This window comes from Pelophylax lessonae, assembly GCF_965119305.1.
Source record: "Pelophylax lessonae genome assembly, chromosome: 6".
Classification (NCBI taxonomy): domain Eukaryota; kingdom Metazoa; phylum Chordata; class Amphibia; order Anura; family Ranidae; genus Pelophylax; species Pelophylax lessonae.
This window is the reverse complement of record NC_138773.1, coordinates 166,252,764-166,271,271: the sequence shown is the minus strand read 5'-3', so window position 1 is coordinate 166,271,271 and position 18,508 is coordinate 166,252,764. Positions and strand designations below refer to the sequence as shown.

General features: G+C 43.8%; 1 protein-coding gene across 1 annotated transcript in view; it reads right to left on the bottom strand.

Annotated features, from left to right (window-relative positions):
- GTF3C1 (general transcription factor IIIC subunit 1) overlaps positions 1-18,508 on the bottom strand; it is a 360,695-nt gene that overhangs the window by 130,956 nt on the left and 211,231 nt on the right. The window contains exon 22 of the mRNA XM_082260707.1: positions 11,015-11,093. Within this exon, the coding sequence (XP_082116833.1) occupies positions 11,015-11,093 (79 nt within the window). The remainder of the gene's footprint in view (positions 1-11,014; positions 11,094-18,508) is intronic.

Below are 18,508 nucleotides of genomic sequence, written 5' to 3'. Positions count from 1 at the left end.
GTATTAGATAAATAATAACATACAATAAAAGCACAGTGGTTTACTTAAACCAAAAAGTGTCATATTCTGTCTAAACAATCTGGCCATATATTTAAAATTGTTACTGTAATGCAAAACTATATATATATATATATATATACACACACACACACACATACACACATACACACACACACACACATACACAGTGGAATTCTAAAAGTGTATGTAAAGCCATTTTTTTTTTCAAAAACCTTAGACTGAATGCAATAGCATTAGGTATAGATAAAACTTTTTTTGTCATAGTTTTGCCAGGGAGATTTTCCTTAACTTCTTGTCCCAGAGACACAACAGGAAAAAAGAGGAAATCTCTCCAAAGTGAGATAAAATCCCACCTTAAACATCCGATATCAAAACAGGTATCATTAGATATGGATTTTTGTACTTCCTGTAAAATCCATTTTTGAGTTCATCGACGGACACAGCGCTGCATAAATCATAACTACTGGGTTACATTGCCTCTTCCAGGAGTAGGACTAGGCAGAACAAAAAACACCTGGCTACACCCATGGGCCATCCTCAGCTTGGTATATAACCCCCCCCCCCCTCTCTGCTCTAGGTAATTAGTATAGAGCAAGCAGTATTAGAAGTATCAGAATTCCACAGAGGAGTGGGTGCTGTGTCCATTGATGAACTCTGTTGAGAAATAATGAGTTTTACGGTAAGTACAAAAATCCCATTTTCTCTTTCGTTCATCGACGGACACAGCATTCCATAAATCATAACTACTGGGATTTCCAAAAGCAGTGCCAAACAGAAAATGAGGGGTGGGGAAAATAGCCCAAGGCTAAAAATAAGTGCCCTTAACAAGGACACAGGAGTCTTAACCGGGTCAAAGGAGCCCCTTCTGAAAAAGTAAAAGTTTAAAGAAAAACACCCCTCAAGAGGGAACAGCCCCTCTTAAACAGCACGCTGCAAAACTTTGCGGCCAAAAGAAGCATCTGCAGATGCCAAAGTATCTACCTTAAAGAAATTTATGAAGGTATGCACCAACGACCAAGTGGCCGCCTTGCAAACTTGCGATATTGATGCCTGATGAAGGAAGGCCCAAGAAGCACTCAGCGCCCGAGTAGAATGCGCCGTGAAAGGGAAATGTGGAACCTGACCTTTAATGGAATAGGCCTGAGTCACTGTCTATCTAATCCATCTGGAGATGGAAGCGGCCAGCCCTTTTCTTGGTCCATCTGTAACCACAAAAAGCCAGTAGTAGCTGCCAGATACACCCGAATAACATGAACCACATCCAAGGTATGCAAAGCAAATTCCTTGGGATGAGCCGGCCGGCTTTGGACACTGTCTATCTAATCCATCTGGAGATTGAAGCGGCCAGCCCTTTTCTTGGTCCATCTGTAACCACAAAAAGCCAGTAGTAGCTGCCAGATACACCCGAATAACATGAACCACATCCAAGGTATGCAAAGCAAATTCCTTGGGATGAGCCGGCCGGCTTGGGACACAAGGAAGGCAACACAATGTCCTCATTCAAATGGAAGTCAGAGACAACTTTAGGCAGGAATGATGGACAGGGATGAAGAACCACTTTATCCCTATGGACCACCAAATAGGAACTGAGACAGGATAATGCCGCAAATTCTGATAGCCTGTGGGCTGAGGTAATAGCCACCAAGAATATCACCTTCTGCGATAAACTAGACAAGGGAATATCCCAAATATTTTCAAATGGAGGTTTCTGGAGAACCAAAAGCACTAAATTTAAACCCCATGGTGGCAAAAGAGATCGTACAGAAAAGGATCGAGGATGAGTGCCAACCGACTCACACCAAGAAATGTACGCTTTCCACATACGATGGTATATCTTGCTGGAAGAGGACTTCCTCGCCTTCACCATAGTAGGGATCACTGATCCAGACAAACCTCTAGCCCTCAGTACCTGGCTTTCAATAACTAAGCCATTAAAACCTGCGACTGTAAAGCAGGATGGTAGATTAGCACTTGGAACAACTGGTCTTCTCTGAGAGGAAGCCCCCAAGGGACGTTTATGGCCACCAGGAGGGATGGAAGATCCCCGCTCTTGATTCCTTGCAGGAACTGTGGAAGAAGTATGTGCTGAGGATGAAAGTGGCCTTACCGTGGCCCTTGGACGCCTGCAGCATCAGTCAGAGGACCCAGTGACCTCCTCACAAACTTCTGTATCCTCCTGTGGAGCCAAACCTGCTAAAGGAGCTGCATGTAGGACTGTGCAAATAGAACTGTCTTGAAAGTGGATACCACCAGACTCAGAACCTGTATGCAAATCGGGAGAGAGATCTGTCTTTGTGACCACAGCTGGTGAATCACAGCCTGTGGTTCCTAAAATTTGTCCAGAGGAAGGAAGGACCTCCCTGGTCAGAATTAAATCAGACCTAGGTAAATCAATTCCCTGGACAGGGATAGGGGGTACCTTAGGTGGTTTGGACATCACCTGAAAAGAACAAACTTTGCCCCCCTTTCTGGGTACCCCCAAAAGAAACATTTTGCAGCTCTCCTCGATGCTCACAAAAGAAGTCTAAAGGGCTGGAAACAAGCGAAGATGTCCCCCCATCCTAATAATGGGCAGACCTTCATGCTAAAGGGGTATTGTCTGCTGGTCCGGAGAACCTAGCTCTAGGCTTACCAGGCCAAGGTTGCCTGGAACCTCCTGGGGAAGATTTAAAAGATCCATTTCCCTTATTCTCCAACCCAGAAGCACACAATAATTTTCTATGGACTGAGGAGGGCCTCTGTGACGAGGCTCCTTTCCTTTCCTTGACCATGGCGTCCCAACCGTGATACCCTTAATGATGTCATCCAGGGTAGCCCCAAACAGGCGATCACCTTGAAAGGGCAGATCAATGAGAGCAATCTTAGAGGCTTGGTCTGCGGACGAATACTTAAGCCACAGCACATGAATAATCACCACGGCTAAAACAGAAAGTTTGGACAGCATAGGAGCTGTATCCGAAGCTGCATCACAAATAAACTGCAGCCCATGGACCAACTGATCTGTTAAATCAACATAAGCAGCAGGAACCGGCTCAGTCCCCAGGCCCTGGCACAAAAGCTTGGCCCATTCAGTTAGGGTCTGAGACACCAGGGATGTGGCAAACACTGGCCGCAATGCCGAACCAGCCATAGTAAACATGTTGCATGCCACAGCCTCCGCTTTCCTGTCAGCCGGGTCCTTAAAGGACGGGGATTCCTCTACTGGGATCATGGTTGATTTATTCAACCTGAAAACAGGAGGGTAAACTAGTCCACTTTTTTAAAAAGTGACTCCTCAAAAGGGTAACGTACAGGAAAACGTTTGGGGACCACAAAGGATAATTTTGGTTTTTCCCATTACTTTCAGAAAAAAAGGGTACATCAGCAGCACCCTCCATTTTTAAAGTCTTCTTAATAGTAGGTCTTCTGGAAGCTCTTTTGTGCGAGGCAATGCTTCTTGTGAAAAGCAAACCCAGAACTGGTGTGTGTTTTTTATAGGGCAGGGCAGCTGTAACCAACACCTCCAATCTCATCTCATTGATTGGACTCCAGTTGGCTGACATCTCACTCCAATTAGCTCTTGGAGATGCCATTAGTCTAGGGGTTCACATACTTTTTCCACCTGCACTGTGAATGTTTACATGGTGTGTTCAATAAAATCATGGCAACACTTCATTCTTTGTATGTTATTAGTTTAAGCAGACTGTGATTGTCTATTGTTGTGACTTAGATGATCAGATCAGAAATCCATATCATTCCAAAGGGTCCACATACTTTTTCTTGCAGCTGTGTGTGTATATATATATATATATATATATATACACACACACACACATATATATATATATATATACATATATATATATATACACACACATACACACACATACATATACATACAGTGCCTTGAAAAAGTATTCACCCCCTTGACTTTTTACCTATTTTGTTACATTACAGCCTCAAGTTTAAAGTTTTGTTAATCTGAATTTTATGTGATGGATCAGAACACAATAGTCTAAGTTGGTGAAGTGAAATATATATATATATATATATATATATATGTGTGTATAAAACTATTTTTTAGAAATAGAAAACAGAAAATTGGCATGTGCATATGTATTCACCCCCTTTGTTATGAAGCCCATAAAAAGCTTTGGTGCAACCAATTACCTTCAGAAGTCACATAATTAGTGAAATGATGTCCACCTGTGTGCAATCTAAGTGTCACGTGATCGGTCATTACATATACACACCTTTTTTGAAAGGCCCCAGAGGCTGCAACACCTAGGCAAGAGGCACCACTAACTGAACACTGCCATGAAAAGCAAGGAACTCTCCAAACAAGTAAGGGACAATGTTGAAGTTAGGGTTAGGTTATAAAAAAATATCCAAATCTTTGATGATCCCCAGGAGCACCATCAAATATATCATAACCAAATGGAAAGAACATGGCACAACAGCAAACCTGCCAAGAAACGGCCGCCCACCAAAACTCACGGACACGGCAAGGAGGGCATTAATCAGAGAGGCAGCACAGAGACCTAAGGTAACCCTGGAAGAGCTGCAGAGTTCCACAGCAGAGACTGGAGTATCTGTACATAGGACGACAATAAGCTGTACGCTCCATAGATTTGGGCTTTATGGCAGAGTGGCCAGAAGAAAGCCATTACTTTCAGCAAGAAACAAAATGGCACGTTTTGAGTTTGCGAAAAAGGCATGTGGGAGACTCCCAAAATGTATGGAGGAAGGTACTCTGGTCTGATGAGACTAAAATTGAACTTTTCGGCCATCAAAGAAAACGCTATGTCTGTTGCAAACCCAACACATCACATCACCCAAAGAACACCATCCCCACAATGAAACATGGTGGAAGCAGCATCATGCTGGGGGGGGGGGGGGGATGTTTTTCAGCAGCCGGGATTGGGAAACTGGTCAGAGTTGAGGGAAAGATGGATGGTGCTAAATACAGGGATATTCTTGAGAAAAACCTGTACCACTCTGTGTGTGATTTGAGGGTAGGACGAAGGTTCACCTTCCAGCAGGACAATGACCCCAAACACACTGCTAAAGAAACACTTGAGTGGTTTAAGGGGAAACATGTAAATGTGTTGGAATGGCCTAGTCAAAGCCCAGACCTCAATCAACTAGAAAATCTGTGGTCAGACTTAAAGATTGCTGTTCACAAGCGCAAACCATCCAACTTGAAGGAGCTGGAGCAGTTTTGTAAGGAGGAATGGGCAAAAATCCCAGTGGTAAGATGTGGCAAGCTCATAGAGACTTATCCAAAGCGACTTGGAGCTGTGATTGCCGCAAAAGGTGGCTCTACAAAGTATTGACTTTAGGGGGGGGGGGGGGGTGACTAGTTATGCACATTGACTTTTTCTGTTATTTTGTCCTATTTGTTGCTTGCTTCACAATAAAAAAAAAAAAAAAAATCTTCAAAGTTGTGGGCATGTTCTGTAAATTAAATGATGCAAATCCTCAAACAATCCATGTTAATTCCAGGTTGTGAGGTAACAAAACAAGAAAAATGCCAAGGGGGTGACTAATTTTGCAAGGCACTGTACATACACACACATACAATGGTAATAGGAACACGTGCCAACGTTAAAGAGCCGTGCTCCAGTACCCACGTGGCTCAACAATCCCTGCCAAAAGTTTGCAGCTTGTGCTCTCTACCAGTCCACCATTCTGTTTGCTACAAGACTACAAACTCCTTCCAATGAGTTTCCTCACTGTGACATCATGTGTGCCCCCTTTTTCCCCAAACAGTTTTTGTATTGTCCTGGGATGGAAAGGAGCACAACTATTGTATTGTAGGGAGGATGATTAAAAAAAAATGATTTTCTTGGACTCAAATTTTGGACCTGTTTTTAACATTTGTTTTTTGTCCTTCTCTTTTTATATGTAAATATTGGAGCACACCTACTCCCTCTTAGATTAAAAGCTCTAACAAGCAGGGCCCTCTGATTCCTACTGTGTTAAAGTGTATTGTATTTGTACTGTCTACCCTCAAGTTGTAAAGCACTGCGTAAACGGTCAGCGTTATATAAATCCTATATAATAATAATTTTTGTTTTTATAGACATTGGCACATTTTGCAGAAACACTAAAATTATGGATTTCCTATGTCTGTATCAAAGACAGTAGTCATCAGAACATACGTAGAGGATGAATGTCCCCACTAGAGAAACAGCCCACAATAAAAACCTGAAAATGGGTTTAACACTATCCTGCTGAAAAAAGAAAAAAAGTTTGGTTTACATACATTTTAAAAGTAATATTAAAGAGCTGTAAGCCATTTTAAGTAACCAAATTAAACAAGGGTGCTTAGGATACCCAGTGCTAAACTGTAGAAAAAGGTCATTCAGTTAGTGCTTACATCTACATTAAATACAATCCTGACACAAATTACCTCCTAACCCATCACACAAAAACAAGTAACCATCTCCCAAGGGTGACTATTCTACCATGTTCAATTTCCCAAGACAACAGTTACAATTCTTCCCAACTATGCAGAGATTTTGTAGTTTGTTTGAAGAAAAGGGGAGGAAAGGCTTTCACCAAACATACAAACTAAAGTGATTTAAACTAAAGATGAGTCTGCATCAAAGGGAGGCTCCGCATGGGAACAAACTGCAGCATAACAAAAATGTGATTTTTGACTTACCGTAATTGACATTTCTCTGATGTTCTTTGACGGACACAGCTCCTTTCATTCATGACCATTGGGTTATACTGCCCCCTACAGGAGTAGGGCACTAGGCAGAAAGAAAATTCTGGCTATACCCATGGGCAGTCTCAGGGGGTATACTCCCTCTCTCTGCTATAGTCATTCCCTTTTTTGTTACAAGCAGAGACAGGAGAATTATAACTCCACAGAGGGGTAGGTGCTGTGTCCATCAATGAACATCAGAGAAATGGATTTTACTGTAAGTCAAAAATCCAATTTTCTCTTTCATTCATTGACGGACACCGCTCCTGTCATTCTTGACCATTGGAAAGTCCCAAAGCAGCGTTAAACATGAGGGGTGGGAAACAGCAAAACATTCCCAAAGCTAAACAGTAGCCAACCAGGGGACAGGGACTCAACCCAAACGACTGGAGCCCACCTGAAAAAAACAATACACCATCAAAGAGGATCAGGTCCTCTTAACAGCAGCCTGCAAAACCTTTGCGGCCAAAGGAAGCATCAGCAGATGCCAACACATCCACTTTATAAAACTTTGTAAAAGTGTGCACCAACGACCAGGTGGCCGCCTTGCAAACCTGTGTTACTGACGCTTGATGACGGAAGGCCCAGAGGCACTAAGCGTCCTAGCAGAATGCGCCTTGACCGGGAAAGGAGGAACCTGACCCCTAAAGAAATAGGCCTGAACCACCGTGTCTGATCCATCTGGAAATGGTCACAGAGGAAGAGGAAAACCCTTTGCAAGGTCTCTCCGTGAGCACAAATAAAAAGTCTGACTCCCTGAAAGACTTTATAGCTGCCAGGTACAACCGAATTGCCTAAACCACATCCAAGGCATGCAAGTCAATTTACTTCGGATGTTTAGGCCTAGGACATAGAGGAGACAACACAATGTCTTCATTCAAATGAAAGTCAGAGACCACCTTAGGAAGGAATGACGGACAGGGGTGAAGCACCACCTTATCCTTGTGAATCACCAAATAAGGAGGAGCGACAGGATAACCCCGCCAGTTCAGACACCCTGCATGCAGAAGTGACAACCATCAAAAAGGCCACCTTCTGGGACATCGTAAGCAGGGGAATCTCACGAATATTTTCAAGGGGAGGCTTCTGTGGTGCTGAAAGCACAAATTAAGATCCCAATTGGGCAATGGAGCCCACGCTGGAGGAACCAAATGTTGGACACCCTGAAGAAAGGTACGCACCAGGGAGTGTGTGGCCAATGGTCTTGGAAAAAGACCGCCAAGGCAGAGACCTGGCCCTTAATGGTACTCAAGGCCAAATTCTGTTCAACCCTTCATTGAAGTAAGGTTAAGATACGAGCCACCGAGAAGGAGCGAGGATGGACCCCAAGAGACTCACACCAGGCAATGTACGTCTTCCAAGTATTATGGTAGATCTTCCTAGAGGTAGATTTCCTAGCTTTTAACAATGTAGGAATCTCAGACTCAGAAAAATCCTTTGCAGGGACCTTGTATGGAGCTGTGCAAACAGAACAGCCTCACAAGGTAGATACTATCAGGCTCAGTACCTGCATGCAAGCCCGGAGGGATGACCATTTGTTGTACAGCAGGAGACGAATTGCAGCCTGCAATTTTTATGGAGTTTGTCCAGAGGAAGGAGCACTCTGGCTACAGCTGAGTCCAAAGTCAGACCCAAATAGACCAGCTTCCTGGACGGAAACAGGGCAGACTTCTGAAAATTCTGAATCCAGCCGAAGTCCCGCAGAGTTCGTATTGTGATCTCCAGGTTCTCACCACAGCAGAGGGAGACTAGGCTCGCAGAAGGAGATCATCCAAGTAGCCCAGTACCGCGATCCCTCATTGGCGTAGCAAGGTTAGCACCGGAGCCAACAGTTGAAGATCTGAGGAGCGGAGGCGAGACCAAAGGGTAATGCCACACACTGATATTCCTCCTCTCCCACAGTAAAGTGAAGAAAAAGGCTGGTGACTGGCACATATTGGAATGTAAAGATAGGCTTCCTTGATATCTATAGAGGCGAGGAAATCCCCCTGACACAGGGGATGCCACCACCATTCAAATGGACTCCATTCTGAACTTCTGTACCCGCACAAAGCAGTTTAGTTTAGTGCCTTGAGGTCCAGGAATGGATGCACTTTGCCTTCCTTCCTGGGGACAGTGAACAGGTTTGAGTAGAAACCCTGAAAATATTCCAAAGTCGGAACCGGGAAAATCACCCCTTGAAGGAACAGGTCTTGTACCGCCCAATACAGACCCTGTAACCGGTCTGGGGACCAGCGCAGGTTGGAAGGAAAAACCTTCCCAGGGCACAAGAGCAAAACTCGATCTTGTAGCCAGACCGAATGACTTTGTGTGAAAACAAGGGGTTAATGCTGCGCTATGGTGATAAGTGAAGTGCTTCCAAAAGTGCTGCTGTGCATAAAATCAAAAGGATTTGTGTAAATGGTAGTGCAAGAAAAAGAGAGCGCAGATTTGGTGTAATGAACGTTGAAAGTGCTCAGCGTGCCGATAAATATAAGTAAAATGTAAATATGTAAACAACAAATATTTTACATGAACAACAAATATTCTATAGTAAAATTGCAACACCCCGTGAAGTGAATAAATAGGTAAAATTCATAAAAATAAATATATAATCGTAAATCTCCAATAACAGTCCAAAATAGCAGTCCCAAAAACTGATGCAATATTTCAGCAAGTAGCCAGTGAAAATTGTTTGATGAAACAAACGAAAAAGTGCTCAAGTGCTGGAAATCAAGTGAAGAGACATGCTGCAATGGTGCGGTGATATGGTGACTTTATCCTCTCCCCTAGGTAATTCCACTTACCGGACAAAGTGGACCCTCAAACCTTATGGTGTAAGGGTCTCACAGGCAGAGTCCGGCATGTAATCCGGGCAGTGATTCTTTGGGCTTGGGTAGTGACCACTACAGGATCTCCTGTGGACTCTCAGCGGGATGTGACCATATGGAAAGGAAAAAGGAATCCCAATAGCGTAATATTGCTACAAATTATTCATTAAGAATTCCAAGTGAAAAACTCACATTTAATGCAGTATATGCAGGAGGTGTAAGTCATGAATCGGTAGATCGCTGGGATAACGGTGTGCAGCAGGGCTCCCTTGGCTCCGGCGTGCGTTCCACCGCTACTGGAAATGACGTCACGAAGGGCGTGTAGCCGGAAATTGCGTCAACGCGTTTCGCCTCCCACTAGGCGTTATAAAGGTTTAGTTTGCATATTGAATTTAGGTTCCAGGAAAACCACCTGTAATTTTGGTGAGTCAGCAGGCAATTCATTTTTTTCCATTAAGTAGTGGTGTCCTCTTTTCCCTTTTTTCATTTTTGTTCTATTTCACCAAACATACACTGTATTCAGCCAAGTGGGGGCAAAGCAATTTTCAGAAAGGAAAAAAGTATGGCAAGATATCTGCACATCTAGCATTTCATTTTCAGAAAGCCCAACAAAAGTATTTTTTTTTCATCTTTTTTTACTTACTATACAGTCAGCCTGCATAACAAGAAAAAAGAAATACTGTATACTGTACATTATATTGTGTGTGTACTAACTGTAAAAGCTGCTGTGTGTCAGTAGCACACTTGAGAAGCAGGTTGCTGATCTTACACTGAGTGCATTGTTCTGGTTCTCCAGCAGTCAGCCACTCCCCCTTCAAAGTGCTCTTTCAGAAAATGGTCATACATTTTGCAAAGTGGCATATGTATTTATTTTTAAAAAAAGCATGGCGACTGCGTACAGTTAATAAACCAAAAAAAATACTAAGGGATAGAAATCCCAAGTAAGCAATGAAAGTTCATTTTCCAATAACTGTCTTGAATTAAATGTGTACTCTGAGAGATCTGTAAGATGTGATTTTTGACTCCCTGAAAATGCTAGCTGTCTTGCAACCCATTTAAAACTCTTTATAAGTTAGACATCATGCACACAGGCGCACAGGCCTGTAAAAAATACATTGCTTGCGTATTTCTGCATCTGGGACACAAAGCTGCCTCGTAGGCTGACAAGTATATGGCTGTACATGTGTAAACCCACGCATGCGTACAAGATAACAACCCTGGATGCAGAGCGTTGCCCAAGGGTGTACGACTTTACACACATGCGGGTTTGGGTAAGCAGCAGTGTAAATGTAACAGCTGTGTATCCTTGGCGTGGAAATACGCATACAATTTACATTGTATGCCAAAAAGCACCAGTGTGTATGAGCCCTTAAATGATCCAACAAGTGTGCACATCAGCTTTGACTTATTGTGACTACACTAGCTTTTTTCCAATGCGTTACAACAGGTCTGACTATAATGAAAAGAAAAATATAGAATGTATTATTACCCTTTGAGCCCAGCAGTAAAATAGGCTTGTTTAGAAAGGTCTGAAGTCTTAGAGTAAAGCCTTGTTGCGCATATTTAGTCTGGAAAAAAAGAAAGAATTATTAATCTTATACAAACAAAAATATCTCTCCAGCATGTTACAAAGACTAAATTTTGTCACAAGAACAAGCAGTCTCAGCAGTCGGCAGCAAATAGGAAGACACAACTCCTTCTACAGATCCTGTGCCTCTCCATGAAGCCACAGCATCCCCTTGTCTCCACATCCCCTGGTCTCAGCATTCAGAAGACTCCGGCAGCTGACTCCAGCTCGCCACTGGTTTTCCTCCTGACCTTGCACTTTCTGCTTCCCGGCTCTGTTCCCAGCATCTTCCCTGCAGCAGCACAAGGTGGGGGGGGGGGGGGGGGACACTGTGATGTATGGGAGGCTGGGGGTCTCTTGACATCTGATGTAAGCAGGGGTGGGGGGTACTGGACATCTAATCTTACAAATACAACCAGCCCTTTCAGGGCCACCATAATGCTGATGCGGCCCGCAAGAGGATTGAGTTTGACACCCCTGGTTTAAAGTAAAATGCGTGATGAAAAATAATAGAAAATAACAATGTGTTATTGCATTTTCTTAAAATATAATATTTTTCATCACACATTTACTATATGGTTTAGCACTGCACTATTAAATTTTTTCCCCTTTCCTATTATTTATCTACACCTCCTCCCTTGGTCAGTTAATTGCTTCCCATGGCTTTGAATTCTATATTGACAACAAACAAATATCTCTCTGCTCCTCAACCTATCCCTTCAGTCTCCTCATGCATTATAAATTTATTAAGTGACATCATTATGAATGTTACACCACTCTCTAAAAACAATATATTCCAAACTGAGCTTATAATATTTCCTCCACCACATGCCTGCAACTTTTCCAGGATGAATAGCACAACTATCAGTATATCCCCTCATACCAGGGTGCTAGGTATAGTCCTGGACTCTCTCTCGGGCCTCACATCCAATCGCTATCCAAATCTTGTTGCCTTAAAGCTGAAATCCAGGTATTAGACAAATATACCTTTGCAGCAGGCCCTTCTGTACTGCTTAGTTACTGTTGGTTAGGTCCAGGGGACCCAGAAAATGGGCAATGCCCTTTGACCTGCCTTATTCTCAAACAAGGCAGGGTTAATTGCCTTACACTGTAAGAGATGATGCAGAGGAACTGCCCACAGTCCAGAGTGCCAGAAGGTAAGGAGGAGAGTGCTGGAGTTGGAAGTAAGGCTAGTACTACAGCCTTTAAATGTCCCCCTAAAAGTAACAGGCATTTAACCATTGCAGCGGGTGGGGAAGGTAGGAGTACTGCAAGGGTACGTTTTGCCTAATTCTTGGAGTTCAGTTAACCTCTAAAAATTATCCAAATAATGCACTTTCTTAGGCAACAACACCGCCAAGATATTTATTCTCGTCCGCTTGGCATATCTTCCGATACTCCACATGCTATAAAACTCTCACTGGCTCTCACTGTACCCTTGTGCTAACTTCTCACTGTACCCCTGTGCTAACTCCTACAACTTCCTAACTGGCGACTTTTGCCTCTAGCATTACCTTTTTGTCGGACCTTCCTAATGCATTATGTCGGGTCCTCCACGCTTACCTTTTCAAAATCACTTTTTTGTGTTCTCATATCCAGCCCCAATGATCCCACATTCCTCTCTAAGTTTCTTTTCTTTACCCCTGGCGCTCTGACTGTCAGATTTTTCATTTTCCTTCAGACATTGTTATTTAATGTTTGTTATACTAGGATGTACCTTCACCACCTGAAGCCTCTCTCTTACTACTATGGTCTGCTCTATTGCTTTTATATATATATATATATGGCCATATATAGAGATATGACTACTACATGTGCTGATACTTTTTCGCCTGTGGTAATGTTGCAGACTGGAACAGAACCCTTTTTATTTATTTTTCTTTTCCGTTTCATAGTCATGACCCCTGATGACGTCAGCGGCGTGCTGACGAAACGCATCAGGAACATGAGATCGTAACCTACAGGAACTTCCGGTCAAGGTGGAACGCAGATGGAACACAGAAGCGGCGTTCCCATCCCTTGAATACCACGATTCCTTACATTACAGGGTTTCCTTTTACTGTGATGTAGTAAGTGCAATTTTATTCATTAAACGATTTTTTTGTGAGATACTGCACCATGAGAGCCTTCTTTCTTTTCTCTACTCATGTCATGGTCCTGATATAATTGGTATGGTTTGGCTATACATTTATCCTGCTGAGAGAGTATTTTCCTAACATCCATTACCAATCTAAACGTGGGAATATATTGATGAGGAATCTGCATGGTCTGGTCTGCTCTTCCCCGATCGTCGGGGAATCTAGTTTGGAGATCCGCCCGCCTGTGTAAACAGAGCAGGCGGATCTCCTAAGTGACAGGGAGTGACAGATTGCAGTGTTCAGCATAGCTGAACATGCGATCTGCCCCTGACTCACTCAGTCACCTCCCCCCACACACGTTAGTAAGCACCAGGCATACATTAACCCCTCCCTCTCCAATAAAATTAACCCCTTCCCTGCCAGTGTCATTTTTACAGTAACAGTGCATATATATAGCACTGATTACTGCAGTAATGTCACTGGTACCCCCAAAAGTGTCAAAATGGCAGTCAAGGGTCCGATCTGTCCGCTGCAATGTCACAGTCCCGCAAAAAAAAAAAAAAAATCGCAAATAGCCGCCATTGCTCGTTAAAAAAAAAAACACCAAAAATGACAGAAATCATTCCCTTAGTTAGTACACGCAATAACTTTTGCGCAAACCAATCAAAATACGCTTATTGTGATTTTTTTTACCAAACATAGGTAGCAGAAAACAAAGTGGCCAAAAATGTAAAAAAATTTTGATTTTTACATTTTTTTGGGGGGAATTTCATATAAAAATTTTTTAAAAATATTGTTATTTTTTCAAAATAAACGCTTTTTTTTTGTTTATAGCGCAAAAAGTAAAAATCGCACAGGTGATCAAATACCACTAAAAGAAAGCTCTGTTTGTGGGAAAAAAGGACGTAAATTTAGTTTGGGTACGGCGTCGCACGACCGCGCAATTGTCAGTTAAAGTCGCACAGCGCTGAATCGCAAAAAGTGGCCTGGACGTAAGACAGCAAAATCCTCCGGTGGTAAAGTGGTTAAGATTAATTTACAAAAATCGGAGGCACTGAATCTCAATGTCATTCAGCCTATAGTAGATAACCTCCAATGCCACATTCCATTTAAGTGGTCCTCGGGTCATTTGATGCATCACAGAAACACACTTACTCCTACCATAGGGGGTTTATTTCAGGGCGACTTCCCCCAATTTTAATCCCAGGCAAGGAAGGACCTGACGACCTATGCAACTAAGTTACACTCCTGGTTTGAGAGATGCAGCGCACCTAAAATGACCACACTCCTGCATCTTCTTTACTTGCTCCAAACACTCCAGATACACATTTCCAGTCACTTCTGACAAAATGTGGCCAATTCAAGAAATTTCAGTGAGCATGCAAGACGCATAGAATTCAACAGCAACTTTTAACTAGGCCTAAACTACTGCCTTCCAGACCCATTTAGATATCAGAAGGTGGCCCATATGTCATGGATTCTCAGCTGGTGTATCTCAAACTCAATTAAACAATGGGTCCACCTTGAGCAGTCTCTGAATGCAGACTGGGGGGCCTCCCCTCGCTGCCAACTCCTAAAACATCCGACAATCGGAGTTACTTTGGCAGTTGCAGAATCACTCAGACCCAAAGTCCTATCAGATGCACACCCTTCCAACTTGACTCCGATTATCGCACACACAATTTTGAACCGGGATCTCAAGAGTAACATTTAAGTTCACTCTTCAAGATCAGCAATTCCGAATTCTGCACTTCTTTTAGGAGTGTAACTGGCAATCCTTGGCGGATATACTTTCAATGTTCGAACCTCTCCTTGGACTTTGGAAAGCAATGCAATTGTGCCACTTTATCTACCATAGTTTGGGAAAAGTGACGAGTTTACCAGTCCTTACGGACTTTGAAAAATTATGCCTCGATGATGGGCAGACACCCATCTGAGTCGAAAAGGATATTTTTTCTTTATGGTGGGAAGCAGACCTTTGCACGGCTTTAACTGAACAATAAGACAACTTATACACATGACCCACAGGGAATCAATATCTTGCAGTGTTCAGGAAATGGGATATAAAATCTTTTCTAGATGGTATTGGGTTCCAACAACACTCCATAAGATATTTCCGCAGTGCTCTCTGCTTCGCTGGAGGTGCTTGGAAGAGGAGGGAGCCATGCTTCACATCTTCTGGTCATGCTCTAAGCTCTGGAACTTTTGGTCCCAAGTCGACACTGGATTTTCAAATTCACCAAAATGCATATGCCTGATCAAGTGGCAGCAATTCTCCTTCACCTAACTCCCCTACCACTGGGATGCTATAAACGTTAGTTGTTGACACATCTGCTCAATGCCATAGAGGCATGTATTCCTACATATTGGAAACAAACAACAGTGCCAACCATAAGTCTGTGGTTCACGAAGATTACCAAGACTCATCTAGTGGAGGAATGTATGGCCTAGATGAATCAAAGGAACGCTTTTCGAAAAAACTGGATTTGACAGATGCAGCTACATATCTTCTTAGACCTTTGGGTTATGCTCCTCCCATCAGGAATAGGACACTAGGCAGGAAACTAGGTGCCATGAGGTCTCCCAGGCCCCCAGGAGGGGGGGTCCCAGACAAGTGGCATCAGAAGGTCCTTAACAAAAGACCTCACCAGGACAGTCACCCCCCTGCAAAAACTCTGCAGTGGCCGTAATGATACCGCTGCCCAAGGTAGGAACCTACTAGGGGAAGGGGGGGGGAATAACTGGGGGGGAGGCTGGTATGTCCGAGAAGCCAGGGAAGGGGGGGAAATAACTCGGGGGGAGGCTGGTATGTCCGAGAAGCCAGGGAAGTGGAGGGATCTCCCGAAGATCCGACCATTCCCAGGAGGGGATCCATGTCCACCCCGAGACCACCAGAGGATTGGGGGAACAGCATTACTCACCATACCACGGTACCAGGTGGGCGCCACTCCGAACAGACCTCCTCCCACCCAGGGTGGGGGTGCTGCCAGCCAGGGGGTACGCTGCGACTCAGGGCATTCCAGGTCGTCACGTCCCAGCGAGACATTCCACTCGCAAGTCTCGTCCCCATTCATCGGTGTTCTGTCGTGGTGAGGCCTAGTGCTGGACAATAACCTGCTCACGCTCGCTGGCCAGTCTGGGAGACCTTAAGGATCTGGATTATTCAGTCCGAAACCCAGCCGGCTGTTGCTTGTAGTTTTCCAGGAACTCTAAGCTACTAAATAAAAATTACATTTGACAAAAAGTCCCAGCAGGGAACTAGGTCCTACTGCTAAACTAGGTAGAAACAAACTAAAGGCTGTAGCAGAGTGTGTGGGGTTATGCCTACAGGGACAGCCCAATGGGCATGGTAAAGCTTTTTCCTGCCTAGTGTCCTATTCCTGATGGGAGGAGCAAAACCCAATGGTCTAAGAAGATATGGAGCTGCGTCTGTCAATGAAAGAGAAACATGGTTTTACTGGTCTCAATTGACCTGCACTACTAAATATAGCGATGTCCTAAGATCTCGAGTTTAACATGCACTAGGGACTCCCATTTCTCTATGCTGATCATCTTGTGGACAGAGGGGGGCCACTAGTCAGTGTGGCCCCCTCAGTCCCCCCCCATCCCTCTCTACCTCATCCCCCCTCCCCTTTCTTATTTTCTCTCCTTTTCTTCCCTCCAAGACATCTCAAATAGGTGGTAGTAATTAGCCTATTGGTGTGCAAAGGAATCCTTCTCGACCAGTAAACATCAGTTTGCCTACATTAAATCCTAAGATATATCACCGAGCCTGAATGGGGGGTGTGGCTAGGCAACTATTCCGTGAGGCCGCAGACAGCAGGAGCTTGTTGAGCTGAGCGGAGCCTAATCCTCTGCAGCCAGCGTCCCAGCCCCCACACCTGCAGCCTACATGCCGGTAACCCAGGCGTCTACACAGCCATGGTACAGCTCCAAACGCTCTGAGATCACCGCATATTTCCTGAGACGCCCGGCGGCCTCTCAGGGCTCTACAGCCTCCTCTAAAATGGCGCAGACGCGTTCTTCGGCCACGAGCTCCGCCACCATGGCATCACAGCAGCAGCTGAAAAAAGCCTCTAAGGCAAATTCTGATCGGTTGGGAGAATCATCTCCCCCCATGCAGGGTTCCCTTACCTGGGAGCAGGCTACAGAGGAGTATGGGACTACACAGGCTCCATTAGTACACCAGCTTCTACCGGTCACAGAATGGAAGGAGTTCGTCTCCCGCATTCCAACCAAACAAGATATTGCAGACATGGCGTCCACAATTGTGAGTAACCTGAAAGGGGAAATAGACTCAGTCAAGCAAAAAGTGGATCAGGTAGATGCCAGGGTTGGCCAGGTGGAGGAGGTACAATCCCTAACAGACTCTATAATCAATGACTTAAAAAAATTACAATTGTTATTACAGAAACAGATTATTTCACTGCATCTGAAGCAAGATGATAGTGAAAATCGAAATCGCAGGAACAATGTTAGACTTAAAGGGATACCTGAGTCTGTATTGGGCCCTGATATCAGGGAGTGTGCGATGAAAATCATTAATGGGCTATTGAAGCGTTCACTGACTGAACCTTTTGAAATTGATAGGATTCATAGGATTGGAACCACATACAAAAAAGGCTCTGAAAACCCCCGGGATGTGTTAATAAGGATACATTTTTTTGCCTTCAAGGAGGAGATTATGAGGTGTGCCTGGAAACAGGGTTCATGGGACTATGAGGGCTTGCAAATACGCTTGCTACCTGATCTTTCTTATAACACTTTACGAATGAGAGCCATGTTAAAGCCTCTCTTGGAGAAAATTCATAGGATGAAGGCAACATATCACTGGGGACATCCTTTTCAGCTGGTGGTAACAAGAGACAAGAAGTCGTTTACTCTTAAGTGGCATGATCAGCTCCCAAAACTGTTTACATTCCTTGGGATCCCCCCTATACCCATTTTGGACTGGCTGGGGGTGTTTGGAGGGCCTGGTGCCCTCACATGGAACAGGCTTGACTCTAGCACACAGGCCACAATACGTAGACACTCAGAAAATAGGGACAGAAGAGGATCCTGTTAGTGCATGATGCTATGAGGAGGAAAAGAGGGGAGAGAGGGTTTTTCCTTCTTTCTTTAGATCAGTGAAGATATGCGTCTAAGAAGATTTATACGTTTTTCTGAGGGTTCTTTATTGCTTCAAATGATGACTATTTTTCTATTATAAGATGATAGCATGCGTTTTTTTTTCTCCTTTTTTTTTTTCCTTTTCTCTTTTTTTCTCATATATATTTTTTTTTGCTATGGGTCTTTGCCTTAAAGGCCTATTGTCATGATAATGATATTATAAAGGGTT